Source organism: Eublepharis macularius, chromosome 3 (genome assembly GCF_028583425.1).
Source record: "Eublepharis macularius isolate TG4126 chromosome 3, MPM_Emac_v1.0, whole genome shotgun sequence".
Taxonomy (NCBI): domain Eukaryota; kingdom Metazoa; phylum Chordata; class Lepidosauria; order Squamata; family Eublepharidae; genus Eublepharis; species Eublepharis macularius.
In genome coordinates, this window is record NC_072792.1 from 173,631,045 (window position 1) to 173,647,622 (window position 16,578).

General features: G+C 42.6%; 1 protein-coding gene across 9 annotated transcripts in view; it reads left to right on the plus strand.

The window, feature by feature from the left end:
- Positions 1-16,578, plus strand: part of SYTL2 (synaptotagmin like 2) — a 98,534-nt gene that overhangs the window by 39,641 nt on the left and 42,315 nt on the right. For all 9 annotated transcript variants that reach the window (XM_054973736.1, XM_054973742.1, XM_054973741.1 and 6 more), the window contains 2 exons: positions 12,029-12,177; positions 14,465-14,597. In XM_054973736.1, coding sequence (XP_054829711.1) covers positions 12,029-12,177; positions 14,465-14,597 — 282 coding nt within the window. The remainder of the gene's footprint in view (positions 1-12,028; positions 12,178-14,464; positions 14,598-16,578) is intronic.

Consider the following 16,578-nt stretch of genomic DNA (forward strand, 5'->3'; position numbering starts at 1 on the left):
CCCTGGTTAGATTGCCAGGCACATTCCTTTCCAGGTGGGGTCTTACCCATTGTTCTCCCCACAAACTTCCCATTCCTTCCTATGCGCTACCATGTCAGTTCGTCATCCCTCTGACAATTGAGGCTGATCCAGAGTTCGCTCTTGCCTGCTTTCCTCTTTCTTGCCATGGTTTAGTTCTTCTTTCAGCATGGTTCTCCTCGGGTTTCAGACAATAAATGTCTTGTAGTCATGCCGCCTTTTTAGTAAGTGCCACTTCGGCCTTCCTGCATGTGTCATGTGATTGCGCTTGCGCACCAGTCTCTGTGTGGCTGTTTTTCCAGAGACTCTTAGGTGGTATGACGCAGGATTGTTGTTGTCCATAGTGAATACACTAATTTTATGTCCTGCTGTTGAATCTGGAAAACCACTGCAAAACCTGCGAGTGGCGATATCAGAGGGTTGAACATACACATTGTTGACAGTAAAGTTTATTTTATAAAACTTTCCGTTCTTATCTGTTTCCAGCTTAAAAAACGCACATTTCTGGCTTTTTGAATACTCAGCGTCCCTCCTTGCATTATGTCTACATGGTGAATGCCTACAGATCAGTTTTTGCACCTTTTCTGGACTATCCGTGGCATTGTGCCCTAGCCACATTCCAGCTTTTTCAAAGAATTCCCTCAGGCCCTTTTAAGATGGCCGTAGCAGGATGTCCCAGCCGTGCTTTGGTTTGATGTGCTAAAACATGGCAGATATGTGGATACAGCCTGCCGTCCTGGAGCACTCTGTGTTCTGTGGTTCTACATAATTGCAGTGTAGGGATCCCTAAGAGATCAAGCACATGATAAAAATATTCTGGCGCCTCGAGGACTTTTAACCACCGTTGCCAATGGCACCGTGGAGTCTATAAGAACGAGATGTTGTGGTTGTGTTTGTGTTGGGGAAAAAAACCTTTCCTGTGATCTTTTGGTCTTCTCTGGCAAAAGCGCTTAGAATAGCCTTTCTTTCTTTCTTTCTTTCTTTCTTTCTTTCTTTCTTTCTTTCTTTCTTTCTTTCTTTCTTTCTTTCTTTCTTTCTTTCTTTCTTTCTTTCTTTCTTTCTTTCTTTCTTTTTGACATTTGGCTTTTCAGTTGCTTACTCAGTCACTTTCTTCTAGGGTGGTGCCATTCTGGCTGTCTCTTTCTCATTAGTTTGTAAGGATTTCTACCCCACCTTTCCTTGCGCTTGAGGCTGCTCACATCAGTGAGACACACACCAGATGTTTAAGAATAGCTAGAAAAAATATTATGAACTTAAAACTACAGTAATACTGAAGCAACAAATTAATTAGCAACAGCTCCCCGCAAGTTACTCCTGATTGGTGCTTAAAGGGTTAAGAAAAAGGTTTTGGCTTTGCTAAGTCAGGATTTTAATGGATGGGTTTTACTTCATGCTGAGGATGGCAACATGTACTTCCCTGAATATCAGTTATGCATTGATGGGACGGTCTAGAGTTGGGAAGACCCAGTTTTGTCTGTTGTAACTTAAAAAATAAAATCTATTTCCATGTCTTCCCATTGAGACAAGGGATCGCACATCAGTGTATTTGGCTGATGAACAATGTCAAAAATAAAAATGTGTGGGGAGAACTGGTGGCAAATACTGGTAATATCCTCGCCCCATTTTGCTTCCCCCTTGCTGTTCTATTCCTCCATGCACAGTTTAGGGGAAACAGTGAGATACAGGCCAGTGCAGAGAATTACATATGAATAGAATTATGCATATGCCAAGCTAGCCAGGTTTGCGTAAACAAGAACATAGAGCAAAAAGTTGGGTTCTGAACCCGAAAATGTAGGCAGGCAGGAGAACAAATATACTTTTGGGTAGTCAGGTTGATTTTAATCTATGTTGATTTAAGTCAAATTTTCCAAGTTGCAAGTAATTGATTTCCTGAATTCATGTGCATATTAACTGGATGCTCTTGCTATAAACACAGTATTCATTCCACCCTGGAGTATATCCCTGCTGGGTCTCTCCTGAGGAAGGTCACCTGTGCTGGCAGGATTTGGCAGGGATGAGGGAATATACTTCTAGGAGAGGATCTCCTGGCATGGACCCCAGAGTCTAGCTACTGAAGTTTACCGACAGCTGAAAGTGAAAGCAGAGAACTAACATAAGGGGGATGGCCAACTCCTGGCAGATGATGTAGTATTTGCTGAAGCTTTCTTTCATTGTGTGTCAGTGTGTGTGTGTGGAGGGGAACAGGATGGGACAGAAACAGCAGAATTCTGCATATCTTTATATTTTTGTAAAACACAGGTAATCCCACCTTTCCACCCAATTAGGGCCTTTAAGGTGGCAAACAACAATTAAAAAGACATTAAAAATCAGTTTTTTTAAAAAAAGTACTTATTTATAAAACTAAAAATTAAAAACAAACAAGAAGGGTGAGGGGTAGTCAGGGAATGACAGGTGTAACAGAAAAGTCCTTCCCCGCTGGTGAAAGACAGTGATCCAGAGGATAGATGGATCTGCCGAGAGAGAGAATTCCATGTTTTTAGTGCTACTTCTGTGAAGGCCTGTTTTTAGGTCGCCAACTATCTAGCATCAGAAAATGGGGATACCTGAAGCAGGGCCCCTAAAGATGATTGTAATGGTCGGATGGGTTTGTATCGGAGTAGAGGAGGTCCTTCAGGTGTACTAGTAGAGTTCCCAGGGCCCTATCCCCTCCTGGTGTGAGGGAGGGGGACCCAGGACTCTGATCACATGCTCCTGGAGAGGCGTGATGATGTCACTTTTGGGAAGTGATGTCATCATGCCAGCCACGGGCACGCTCCCGCACTTTGTATGGGACTAATTCTCACCCCTTTGGGGACAAAGTTGGTCTCAGCGAAGTGCGGGAGTGCGGCCAACACAATGACATTGCTTAAGGAAGTGTAGTTGCTCTCTGCTGGGGGCATGCCCAGTGTGGACTTTCTTGGGTTGCTTCCAGTGGCAGACAATTGCTAGGGGCGGGGTTGCTAGCTCCCACCTATCACCAGCAATTGGCAGCCAACTGGGAAAATCCCCGGGAGATTGCCCAGCACTGGCAGCCAACTGGTAACCTTATTACTGGTCCTAGACCATGTAGGCTTTAAAATAGAATTTCTGTAAAACGTGGGGTGTTACTTGTAAGCTGTTCTGGGAGCCAGTCCATTTGAAAAGCTGGACATAACTATATTTTTCAAAACCTTTCATCAACCAAATAACATATATTTTGGATTACAGTTATTATGTTTGGGTGTGTGTGTGTGTGTGTGTCTGCCTGCTCTAAGCAAAACTATTTATTTGAAGATGAAGCATGCACAACTTCCCTGAAAGAAAGGGCATACGGTTATTACTGTAACTGTATAGCCAAACAGTGTTTCTCCATGCAAGCAAATGTCTGATCTTTTTTAATTTGCCCAACCTTGAAATGGGATATTCCCCTCCCTTCCTTCGCCGCTGTTCTTTGGTTTTAAAACAGTTTTTTTTAAAAAAGCCATGCTCAGTATAGTAGAAATTGTGGGTTTTGTTTTTATTTTTTAAAATGTGATGAAAATCTCCCGATATATTCACCCACCTTCCTTTGGGTTCTCCTGGGATTTGGTTTCTTTGATGCCTCTATCTGAAAATCTAAACTGGGCTGCCTGAAACTTTTCTTGTAAAGGGTGAAAAAGGATGAAAGCAACCAGGGTGGCCTTCTGGGATCAAAATGACTACAAAGGAGGTACAGATGTTCTTTCTCTGTGCAAGGCAGCCAACTCTGGCATGTCTTTTGGATACCCTGTGTATCACTTCAGGGTTCTTACTTGTTTTTCAGGGTATGGGCTTTTGAGAGTCAGAGCTTCCTTTGTCAGGAACGAGGAGTGGAAGAGTTGTTTTTTCCCCACTTCTTGTATCTGATGAAGGGAGCTCAGATCCTTGAAAGCTCATAACTTGGAAATTTATTTAGTTTTTAAAGTGCTACTGGACCCGAATCTTGCTCTTCTACCAAAGACCAACATGGCTACCCCTCTGCAACTTGCTTGTTTTTGCTTTGAATTACTTTATTGCAATCAGAGTGCAACTCTGCAAGTAAACTCTGGCTCCGGTTTTGAGGGATTGGTCAGATGGTTTGGAAGAGAAGAATTGCTTGTTTTTCCCAGGCAATTTAGTTAGCGACTAACTAAATTCCTGTGGTCTGGTAGTGGTGAAGTCATTTTGCTCCTATTTGGCTCTGTCCCGGTGCGTGCTTGGGATTCAAATACGTTGCTGGACAGTTTTTATTTTTGCATATAAGGATATCGTTGTATCATACCTGCAAAAAGACTAGGAAGCTCGTGTTTGCCTATGTGTGAATCTCCGATTGACATCGAGCCAAGCAGTTGTTGCAAATCCAATACAGCAGGATGAGTTCCCTGACAACTTCATGTAATTGCAGGCAGAGGCGGTTCACACACTGTGCTGAGACCTGTTGAGGTTGAGATGCGGTGTATCACCTTATCCATCAGATAAGAATTGTTGGACATGGAGATTGGGTTGAAACTGTACTGGATGAAGCAGCCACACGTGCACAAGGGAAAGGGAAACAGGAGACTCACAATCACAATACAGATCAATGTATTGTTGAAGGCTTTCACAACAACCAACAATACAGATCAGTTCATTACTCTAAGCAATATTTTTATTCCTGGAATTAATCCTGCCAATCTCATGCTTTGAACACACAAAGCTGCCTTATATTGATGGGTCTGTCAAGGTCAGGCTTGTCTGTTCAGACTGGCAGCCCCTCTCCAGGGTCTCAGGCAGGGTGTCCACATTCCCTACTGCCTGATTCTTTAATTGGAGATGGTGGGGATTGAACCTGGGACCTTCTGCATGCCAAGCAGAGGCTCTTCCACTGAGCCACAGCCCCTTTCTTTCTGGGTACGTTGGCACATGCACACCTGTTTGTACGCCCCCTCCCGTAAAAGACACGTGGCACTTTTGATTAAGAGCAACCCAAAACGGCATGACAGTGTTACTCCTTGGTGTGGCATTTTGGCTGCTCTTACAAAAAGTTACTGCAAAACTTTTGTGTTTAGAGTTTGTTTTGGACCATTCTGCTTGTTGTGGTGAAAAGCGAAGGCTTGAACCAGTTCGCGCAGCTGTAAACATGGACGCCTTTTGACACAAAATCAGACTGCTTTTGAGAGTGGCAAACTTGTGTGTTTTTAAAACTTGGATCTGCTGTAGTTACTTAGAGAGTGTGTATGTTTTTGGAGGGGGGGACACTGAAGCTTTTCTGGGCTTACTGCTAACTGCTCCATTGGTCCTCTTGCCATCCTCCTTTCTCACATTGAACTTGCTTCCAATAGTGGGGAGATGGTATCTCGGACTAGATTAAAGGAGATAAGTAAAAGATGAGAAAGGGTCAGCATCTCTTACTCACGTGGTGCCTTTGCTGTTTGAATTAGATTCTTCTACCACCACCCCATGCATTTAGGGTAGACCTGGGTTTAAGTACCCGGGTCATGCTGATCCAGGTTTTTAAAGCGATACGATCGCTTCTTTGGCTTCTTTTTGATAGAGTTTGTTTTCTCGTTCCCCGTACACATCCTCGCTCTTTTCTCAGGCGTATGCTAGTTTCTGATCCCCTTTCAAAAGTGTTGTGTGGCAAACTGATGCTTCTCATTCATGCAGATGTCTTTTTTGTGTATTTGGAATTGCTAAACTCTTGGCATGGAGCATTTTTTTTGTTATTTTCTAAGTGTTGTGGCCGTTAAACTTGAAAACCTAAGACTTCTTTTTGACACGTGATTTTCAGAAATTGGCACTGGTAGGATTTCTGTCTTTTTAGTTGCATCCATTGGGGTGGGGGGAGTACTTTTCAAATGATGTCATCTGCTCTGAGCCGCCATGGAGGGGTGTGTTATAATGTTTGAACAAATATTTACTTTAGCCGTGGATTTGTCTAAGGGGCTGTTATCTGTGGTATAATTGACTGAGTAAACAAACCCTGATATTCATAGAATCTGCACCTCCCAGGAATAAAGATTTTTAGGCCTTGTTCACACATATCTCAAATGAGACGATGAAAACTCTCCCTGCACACTACAGAGGGAGGGGCACAGGGTGTATGAGGTTTGTATGGCTGAATGCAAAAGAAACTCCATGCAAATACCAAATGAACATTTCAGGATGAAAACGGGGATAGAACTGTTTGACACGCTACTCTTCTATGGGTGATTCCACACACATTGGATAATGCACTTTCAATGCACTTTAGCTGTCATTTGGAAGTGGATTTTTTGTTTCACACTCGAAAAATTCAGTTCCAAATGATCTCTAAAGAGGATTGGAAGTGCATTAGCCAACGTGTGCGGAATCAGCCTATATGTGTAGGGTCCGCCCCTACCCCCGCAAGTAAAGAGAATTTAACCATATTGTTTCACCACTTGCAATCTGTCATGCCAGATGTGCATGTGCCAACATAGCCAGATCCTAGCCCAAAATTCGGATCTCTGCAGCATGATAGCTCTGACAGACAGCAGAAAGACTTTTGTGTAGATGTGCCTACTGCAGTGTGTGGAGTATTTTTGTGTGTTTTAAAATGGATTGAGACTCTTTAGTAAAAGAGGTGGCTGCTGGCTTATTACAGAAACCTGTTGATCAATCAGTAAATGTTGGTCTCTGTTGCAAATATCAACCAGTTTGTTCCTCCTCAGAGTCACCATGATCTTAGTAACTATATAGCTGCTAACAAGGTCAGCTACCAGAAGTGATGAAACTGGTGCAGTGTGGTAGACTCTGGCTAGAGTGCTTCATTGTCCCCATGGATTCTGATACATCACCATCACCATCAATTTGTTTGTTTGTTTGTTTGTTTGTCTGCCTTTCTCGCTGAGATCCAAGGTGGATTACCCAGTGCTAGTGGAAATACAATATAATGAACAGCTAAGATATGCGCTAAGCAAAGTACAAGAGGGAATAACAATAAGGACATTCCGTGAAAGAGATACAATAGTGTATGGTAGCAGAAAATTTGAAAAACAAGCATAAGGCCAAGCTCAGAGATGAACTCGTTCTGAAACAAAGCATAACCTAATCCACATGGCATGTTGAGCACCGTGGAAGCTCCCTATTAACCGCACGTCTACAACAACAGACAGTACCCAACAGAGTAGTGTATAGACCCTGTCCCTACCAGTGCATCTCGAGTCTGAGCTTCTTACGAGAGGAGTTGCTATGTTCGTCTGTTACAGCAAAAACAAACAACGGTCTTGTGGCACTTAAAAGACAGGTTTTTTTAATTTCACGATACACTTTCGTGCATTAAGGCCCACCTTGTCAGAAGTAGTGAGTCCTCACTAGGCTGATACATGAAGATGATGATGGAGATTCATTCTTCTCCGAGTTGACTTAAGGGTGAAGACCTATGTACAGTGCATTGCAGCAGTCAAGTCTCGATGTTACTGTGGCATGAATCCAGGTAGCCTGATCAACTGTATTGAGGTAGGGAGACATCTTTTGGGCTCGACTTTGTAGAAAGCATTTTTTGCAGCTGCCTTAAAAAGCCTTTTGGATGTTCTAAAATGCTGCATAAATGCTGAGCTGCTGTTTAGGTATTGGGCACTCCCCTGGAAGAAGAAGTTGGAAAGGGAAGTTTGCTGAATGTAGTACTTCCGATTCATGTTGCAACGTATTTGTTATTCAGGCCACATCTTGGAGCCTTATACATGCAAACCTAGTTCAGAGATCCAGATTTTCTGGGAAGGTTTTCAGAGAACTCTCACTGACTCAACCTTGGAGGCAAGTTTTAAGTACTTGAGCCACACCCTTTATCAGTCAGCAAGAAGGACCTGGGGCTAAAAGAAGTGAATCAGACATATCTGTTTCATCATAGCCAGATTTGGTAGCTTCTGAATTACAAACATTCTCAAAGTGTATCATAATGAGATATCTCAGATCAAGGTGGGGGCAAGTCTTCTACGCCTCCCAGGAGCCTGAGCTTGTTTTACTCTTTAAGGAATAAATTCTGATATCTAGGTAGGGCCTGGGGTGGAACTTAGCATGGGTTCCAAGAGAAGCTGGAGGTGGTGGTGGTAGATATGGAGGAGCCTGGCCATTCTTTGGTGTAGCTGGACTCAATTCCAGCACAAGATCTATAGTGTGGTCCATGCAGGGTTAGTGTTGTCTAATCCCATTGGCTTTGATGGATTTAGATTGGAGTAACTCTGTATGTGTTGAGCAAGATTTGGGTCCAGTAGCACCTTAAAGTCCAACTAGATTTCCAGAGTATGAGCTTTCAAGAGTCAAAGCAGGGTCAGCTCTGGTTAGTACTTGGGTGGGAGACAACCAAGGAAGTTCAGGGTCACTATGTACAGGTAGACAATAGCAAACTGCCTCCATTCATCTTTTGCTTTGAAAACTTTACGGGGTTGATGGATGGCACTTTCCACCACCACTGTTTTTACTGGAAGGAGCACATAGCAGTTTTGTTTCCTGCTCTTTGGACCCTCAGTTCAAGAGAGTGTTATTCTGGGGGACTGCTTGCCCTATTGGTGTCACAACAAAATGGCAGTACAGGTGAGGCCGAGGCCGGCAGATCTGTGGAAGTCCGATATTGGAATGTAACCAGGTGGGTAGGACTCATGTTTCTAAGGAGTCACACAGTGACCTGTGACTGACCTGAAGATGTTGGATGAGGAGTCTCTATTAGACATGGGCACGAACCGCCAAAAAACCGAACCGTGCGGTTCGTGGTTCGTGGCATTTTCACGAACCAGGAACCACGAAATCCTACGAACTGGGCGAGTTCATGAACCAGTTCATGGTTTGTTGGGTTTAAATGCCCCTTTCCAGCCACTTAGCAGCAGCAAGGAAAGGGGCATTTAAACCCCTGGATCAGCTGCTTGTCATGGAGAACCCCGACAAGCAGCCGATCATTTAAACAGGGGCTGTTTAAATGGCCGCTCCCAGCAGTGGGGAAATGGCCATTTAAACTGCAGGTGGGGCTTGGCTGGCTGGCTGGCCGGGAGTTCCCGGCCAGCCAGCCAAGCCTCACCTGCTCTTTAAATGGGCATTTCCCTGCCACTCGGAGCGGTATGGAAGTGGCTATTTAAACAGCGGGGCTTGGCTGGGCAGCCGGGAACTCCTGGCCGGTGAGCCAAGCCCCACCCACAGTTTAAATGGCCATTTCCCTGCTGTTTCAAGTGGCGGGGAAATGATCCACGGGTTTAAGTGCCCCTTTTCCTGCTGCTTTGCTGGGGCAGGGAAAGGGGCATTGCTAAAACGAACCAAACGAATCAATAGACCAGTTCATGGAAGTTCATGGAAATGAGCTTCTACGAACCACTGGTTTGCAAACCACGAACTGGGCTGGTTCATGAGTTTTTTTGGTTCTTATTTAGGTTCGTGCCCATCTCTAGTCTCTGTACATGTGTCTTTTACCTCAGGATAATCTTTTGGTCTTGATTCGTATAATCTTACCAAACTAAGAGGCTTCTTAAAGGGAGAGCGTCTTTATTAGAGTAACAACGCAAAAGCACTCTCTTACAAAAGTTAATACAATGTATTCAAAATGTTCCAAATAGTTCCAAATAGTTAAATTTTCGAATACACTTATTACAATGCATCTACATATGAACATCTAGAATATAACGTTTTTTTACAGATTTCTTACACACACATTTCCATGAAAATGATCAATCAGTCTGCTGTTACATAAATAGAACTCTGTTTTAGTCCATGAAAGTTTTAAAATGCTTCAAAAGCATTCTGATGAGCTTCAAAAAACCGTAACAGTGATGATCAATCAAAATCTGAGGTCCATATCAATTTCTATCTGCTCCAAGCAAAATTAAGTATTTCACGGTGTCATCTTTCAGCTCTCTTTCAGACCAACAAACCGCTAGCTGAAAGATGACACCGTGAAATACTTAATTTTGCTTGGAGCAGATGGAAATTGATATGGACTAAAAGAGAGTTCTATTTATGTATGACCGGACTGATTGATCATTTTCATGGAAAAGTATTTGAAAATTTAATTTAATGGAAATGTATTTGAAAATTTAACTATTTGGAACATTTTGAATACATTGTCTTAACTTTTGTAAGAGACAGAGCTTTTGCGTTGTTTTATTCATATAAAACAAGCCTTTGATTTGACAAATATGAGGATGGCATTTGGGATCTGAATTATTTGCTGCTGCCTGTAGATGGAGATAAATCTGATTTATAATATTGGACCATTTCAGAAATTGTGGTTGGGTAGAGCGCACAGTGAGTGATTCCACACACGTTGGATAATGCACTTTCAGTGCACTTTATCAATCGTTTGAGGTGGATTTTTTGTTCCGCACACAAAAAAATCCATTCCAAATGATCTATAAAGAGCATTGGAAGTGCATTATCCAACATGTGCGGAATCACTCAGTGTCTAAGACTTATGTGGAGAGCCAGTATTGTGCAGTTGCTAGATGTTGTACTACAGTCTGGAAAAATGGGGTTCACATCTCCAGGCTGCCATGGAAATTCACTGCGACACCCATGGGCTGATCAGTCTCTTAGGCATATCTACTTCACGGGGTTGTTGTGAGGCTATGGTGGAGGAAGTCCATATTACTGGGAAAAAACAGGGTATGCATTTAAAAAATAAAAAGGGATTTTGGATAAGTGGGCTAGATTTCCCCCCTCCAAAAAAACCCCAAAACAAACCATTTCCAAAACAAAATTCTATCAGTCTTCAGATCTTCCCAAGTTTTACATTAGGCATGCAAAAAGTTTTTATATGCTCTGTGCCAGTTTGTTAAAAATTAATGCCCTCTTGCAATGCTGACGGTGTCATGTCCTCATGTTCCATAAAACAACCATTGATTTAAGAAAAAGCAAAACAAGATGTTCCCAGAGACAAAATTAAAGCATAAGGAATGTGTGTGTAGGGGCAGGGAGTTGTCTTGGATGGTGTTTCACAATGTTTTAAAATCCTTAGACTTCCTAGAATGGGTTAAAATTAATTAATAAGGCCTGACAGTGCACTCTAGTTCCCTTGTGACCAGTTACATTCGTTCAGATGAAGAGGACTTAAAGGGTTGAGAGAGAATTTTAAAAAAGGGGATGTTGAGATTTTGTATACTTGAGCCTGAGCTAGCCTGATGGTTCTCGGCATGCACACCAACCTCGATAGACTGCATCATAGAGGCCTAAGAACAAAGGCACTCCATGGTTGCTGTTGCAGTGTGCTGTCATTGCACCTCCTCTCTTCTTTCTTGATGCATGCTACGGCTCACAGCCCCCTCCCCTGCCAGCTGCGAGGCAGAATATAAGCCCCCTTCACTTCAGCCAGGAAGAGGGGAGTGAGCAGTAGGATGCAGTGAGAAACATGGTGCATGGCAGCGGCAACAGCTCCCACGAGCCTAATTATTAAAAGGTGGCAGGTTTCTGGTTTGGACACTGGTATGAAAACACATGCCTACATCCAATATTTTCTTCCTCCACTGGTATGGTACCTATCTGCTTTCCAACTCCTTGCATTTTTGAACAGATATCAGAATTTGGAGTTCTATATACAGCCCTGAACCTTCATAGCTTAAGGTCAGCTGACTCCCATGTGAACCTACCTGATCATTACAATTGTCTTCAGAGGGCCTGCCTCAGGCACCCCTCGCCATCTGAGGGTAGTTGGGTAGCAACCTGAGAAAGGGCCTTTTTGGTCATGGCACCAAAATTAGGGAATTCCCTCCCCAGGGAGATTCAGCTATCTCTATCGATCACAGGGGGTAAAGACTTTTCTTTCAGCAAGGCATACATTTACTGGCCCTATTATATTTAATTGCCCGTTTTATACGTATGTACTGTTTTAAAAAGTTGAGTTTTTAAATCTCTTTTAATTGTTCACCACCTTAAGGGCCCTCATTGTGCAGAAAGAATGGTTTTAAATAAGTAAATATACTCTCTGTATGAGAGACAGTGGTGCACATGTGTTTCTTTGGCCCGCGACCTCTACGGTCCTTGATACTGTCTAGGTTAGCAGTTTGTACCTTTCTCCTCTGCAGGAAAATGTAATTTCCTTTGCCATTCTTCCCCCCAGGCATTTACCTGAAAAAGTTAAAGATGACAACCAGATAAAGAACATGAGCGGGCAGTGGTTTTATGAAACCAAGTCCAAGAGGCACAGAGATAAAATACATGGCGCGGACATCATTCGAGCATCTATGAGGAGGAAGCCTTTGACAGCAGGTATGTGCAGGGAAACTTCTCTGGTGGCAGGCACCCTTGTGTGTGTTGACTCAAGGGAGAGATGCTTTGTTCTGTGCAATCAAGAAGACACAGCATTTAGTTACAAAACCAAGGTCTGTTAATTGTACTTCTTGAGAAACTCAATAATACAGTGGATTCCTGAAGTACAGCTGTGTTAGTCATCTCTCTCAACAAAGAGTCTTGGGGCGACTTTAAAAGGCTGGTTGTTGTGACCCAAGTTTTTATGAGGTACAGCCAGGGGTCATTCCGTAGAAAAAGAGCTGCAGGGACTCATTAGCATAACTCATTAGCATATGCCATGCCCCTTGACCAGGCCAAAATGGCTGCTGCTGTTTTTGAGATACAACTTTTTCTGCAGGTATGGTTTTTATATTTACTTTTTAAGGAACTTAATATGCTGCGATGTATTGTCGATTGGTGTTTAGGATTTGGGGATTAGTTGTATTTCTGACATGCTGTAAGCAACCTTGGTACATATTTGCAGATCGCTTAAATACTTTGAATAAGACTGCCTTCATGATGTGTGTGTGTGTGTGTAATATATTTGCACAGGTACAAGCAGACATTTGGGAGGAAAGAGAAGTTAATATGCAGTGCAACCAGAACATCAAGTGTTTAAAAGACAGAAGTTATGTTATTATTTACTTAGCCAGCAAACAAATTGTGGAATTTACCATCAGTCGCTGTAATAATGGCCACAAGCAGAGATGGCTTTGAACAGATTCATGGACGAGAGGCCATCAATTGCTAACCAGCCATGATAAATAAATTTATCTTTTAATTTATTTCATTTATATCCTGCCGTTCTCCCCTATGGGGACCCAAAGTGGCTTACATCAGTCTTCTCTCCTCCATTTTATCCTCACAATGACCCTGTGAGGTAGGTGTGACAATTAGCGCCTAGAGGTCTCCTGTTTTGTTGTATATTGTGACTATGTGGCTTAGATTGTCACGGATTTTATTTATGGTGCAGCCTTGATATGATTGGGGGAGGGGGGAGATAAGAAGGGAGAACCTCTGAGGTAAACTGCCTCTTTAGACTTTAGAGAGCCAGTTTGGTGTAGTGGTTATGAGCACGGGACTCTAATCTGGAGAGCCAGGTTTGATTCCCTATTCCTCCACTTGAAGCCAGCTGGGTGACCTTGGGGTAGTCACAGCTCTCTGGAGCTCTCTCAGCCCCACTCACCTCACAGGGTGATTATTGTGGGGATAATAATAACTCACTTTGTAAACTGCTCTGAGTGGGCATTAAGTAGTCCTGAAGGGCGGTATATAAATCGAATGTTGTTGTTATTCATGTTATTATATTGTTGTTGTCTCCTGCACTGTGGCCTATCCTTTCTTTCTGGGCACCCAAACCACAATATCCATTAAAAAGGGAGCACAAGCTTTTATATACTAGATTGTAGTGTGTAGCTTTGTGTACCGTAATCGATTTGTAGTTGTGATGCTTATAATGTGGTACAAGATAGTGAGGTCAGGAGATCAGAAACCCCTTTTTCCCTACCGCTGTTTTGACTGGATAGGAGGCTCTCATTTTTAAGAGAACCACTAAAGATTTATTTATAGGAACTAAGTTATAGAAGCAGTTAAAGATATAGTGTGGGATGAACAATAAGCACAAATGTACAACTGGCTCGCAACTTCCTCCACAGAGCTTATGCTTTTCTCCACTGGGAGATTACTAGTTGAACTTGAGGCTAAGATCTCACATGTAAAAGCTGAGGAGAGAAAATAATCTATCATCTTTCTGTTCTCCGCCCTCCGCTCTCCCTCCCTCTTCCATTCCTCCATCTTCTATGTCTGTTGTAATGAATGAACAAAATTGTCCTTCAGCATTTTAAATCTTGAATGTGCAGAATGTGGTACTAGAAGGGTAGTGATTTAACTTTAGGCTTTAGTCAGTTGCCTAGTTTTGGGATTCTTCATCTTCAGAATAGATCCAGAGGAGTTTGCCATGTTAGTCTGTAGTCACAAAATAGTAAAGAGTCCAGTAGCACCTTTAAGACTAACCAACTTTATTGTAGCATAAGCTTTTGAGAAGCACGGTTCTGTTCATCAGATGCATCTGTGGTTCTCAAAAGCATATAAACTAACAATAAAGTTGGTTAGTCTTAAAGGTGCTACTGGACTCTTTACCATCTTTAGATTGAATTCTGTGGTTGCTTCCATTGCTAGTGACTCTTTGATGCATAGTTTTAAGTGCACCTGGATAAAATTTAAGATTTTTTTTCTCTGTTTCCTGTCTGTTCACATAATATTTTAGTGGAGCTGAATCAGAATAAGTCAGGCAAAAAAAAGAACAGTTGGGTGAACAACGTCAATAAAGAAGTCTTCATGCCCCCGGAGCTGTTTGGCGCCATAGATGACACAGAAGGGGAATTGAAATCTAATCCAAGGTTAGACACTCAGACATGCTTTTGATTATGTGTATATAAATCTGTTCATCCGATAAACCAGTTCAGAAAATTAATGTCTGCTGTGACATTCAGCATTGTGATGAATACATTTTTACCTGTTTTTATTTTAAATCTAATCTCTGTCTCTGGGTGCCCTCAGGCTACCAGGCATTCTGCTATTCTAGGAGGTCTCTTGCTTTGCAAGACCTGTTGCCTACTGTCACTCTTAAGTGGTGGCGGGAGAAAAAATAAATAGCAGCATTCCTATGGCCACTTCCCAGTACAACCTGGCCTTACTATAAAGTTTCCAGAAATTTCTAGAGCTACCCTTTGTTGCTTCTGGGTTGTACCTGGAAGTGATGTCACATACATGTCACCTTGTCCCCGCCCCCTGGTCCTCCTGCCAGTTGCCAGACTGAGCAACCCTACCTAGTCCCAAGGGTGAAGTGCAAGCTTTTGAAACCATTATGTTGCCTTTCCAAGAGTGAATGAGGCTGGAAGTAGATGTAAAATATTAAGATTTGTGAAGGTGATTTTGATGATTCTGTTGCTGCTCACAGCACAAACTTTTCCCCCCAGCCCACTGTGGGCTATGTTCAGCCTGGATTCTGCTGAAAACCCATTTAAATGGGGGGAAATCTGATTCCTATTCGCAGCAAGGGAAACAAAAGCCTGTATGCAGATGCCTATTGGCCAGCGTCCACAACATCACTGAAGACATTTGGGTGTGGAAGTATTAACAAACTGAATGGCCCAAAACAATGTTGTTATAGGAGTGATGATGCTAGCATCGTTGTGTGGAAACCAGCATTCATCAATGTCACAGCAGCAGAGATGGGCATGAAACGAACCACGGAACAAAATTCCATACGGAATTGCTGGTTCGTTTGCATCGAAACACGCGTTCCATGGGAACGCATGTTTATGGAACAAACTAATTTTTCCAGCCGTTCTGTGGCCGGTTCGGAGTTTCACAGACCCCATGCCAGTTTCAGCCCATCGGCTCAACCCAGCACGGGGTCTGTGAAATGACAGCCTCACGAACCATGAACCACAAACCAGGAAAAGGTCAGAAGTTTGTGATTCGTGGAATGCTATGAAACATGAATCATGTGGTTGGTTTTTGGTTTTTTTTGGTTCGTGCCCATGTCTACATAGCAGCATTCTTGTATGGAGATGAGTATCTGGCTTAATGATGGTTTTAATACCACACTTGAACATTTTTAATGTATTTATTTAATGAGCAGATGTTAGCTCTAGCATATTTTTTTCACCCATCACACCTATTAGATATTACCTTATATCTGTGTTGTAATCCAGTGTGCATATGTGAGAATCGCCTTTGTTTAAAGTATGGGAGGGGTTGTGTCCTTTTCAGGAACTACAGTGTTTTTTTTAAAGGAGTATTTATCTTGCTGTGTGGGTAGAGATAAAACATAATAAATTAGAGAACTGATTAGGTGTGCCAAACAAACAAGATGTATATAGGAAGCCGCATTTTAAAAAAGGGTTTTGTGAGATTTGTTGTTCATAGTTATTCAACACCAGGCCTCCTTAAGTCCCTTCTTCCAGGTAGAGTTTCTGTATTGGCACAGCTGCTTTTTACATAGGCACACTTCAGATGGTAGTTTTGCAGCTGTGCCTGCCTCTGTTTGGTTGGGATTCTACTGTACTCTGTCCGCCCAAAGATATTCCAGCCCCATTTAGAATCTGGTACAGTAGTCAGGCTTGTAGATGGTTGTTGGACTTCTATCATTATTTAATTAAAGGTTTGTGCCACTTCTCCAGGGAACCTGCCTGAGGTGGTTTACAAAATAAAACATAATAAAAACAAGACATGAATAGTTATTAACTAGAAGAAACCCTTCCACAGCATAAAAACATAAACTACTGACAGCTTAAAATAATGTTTTGTCAAAGGCTTTCATGGCCGGAGAACGATGGTTGTTGTGGATTTTCTGGGGTGTGTAGCCGTGGTCTT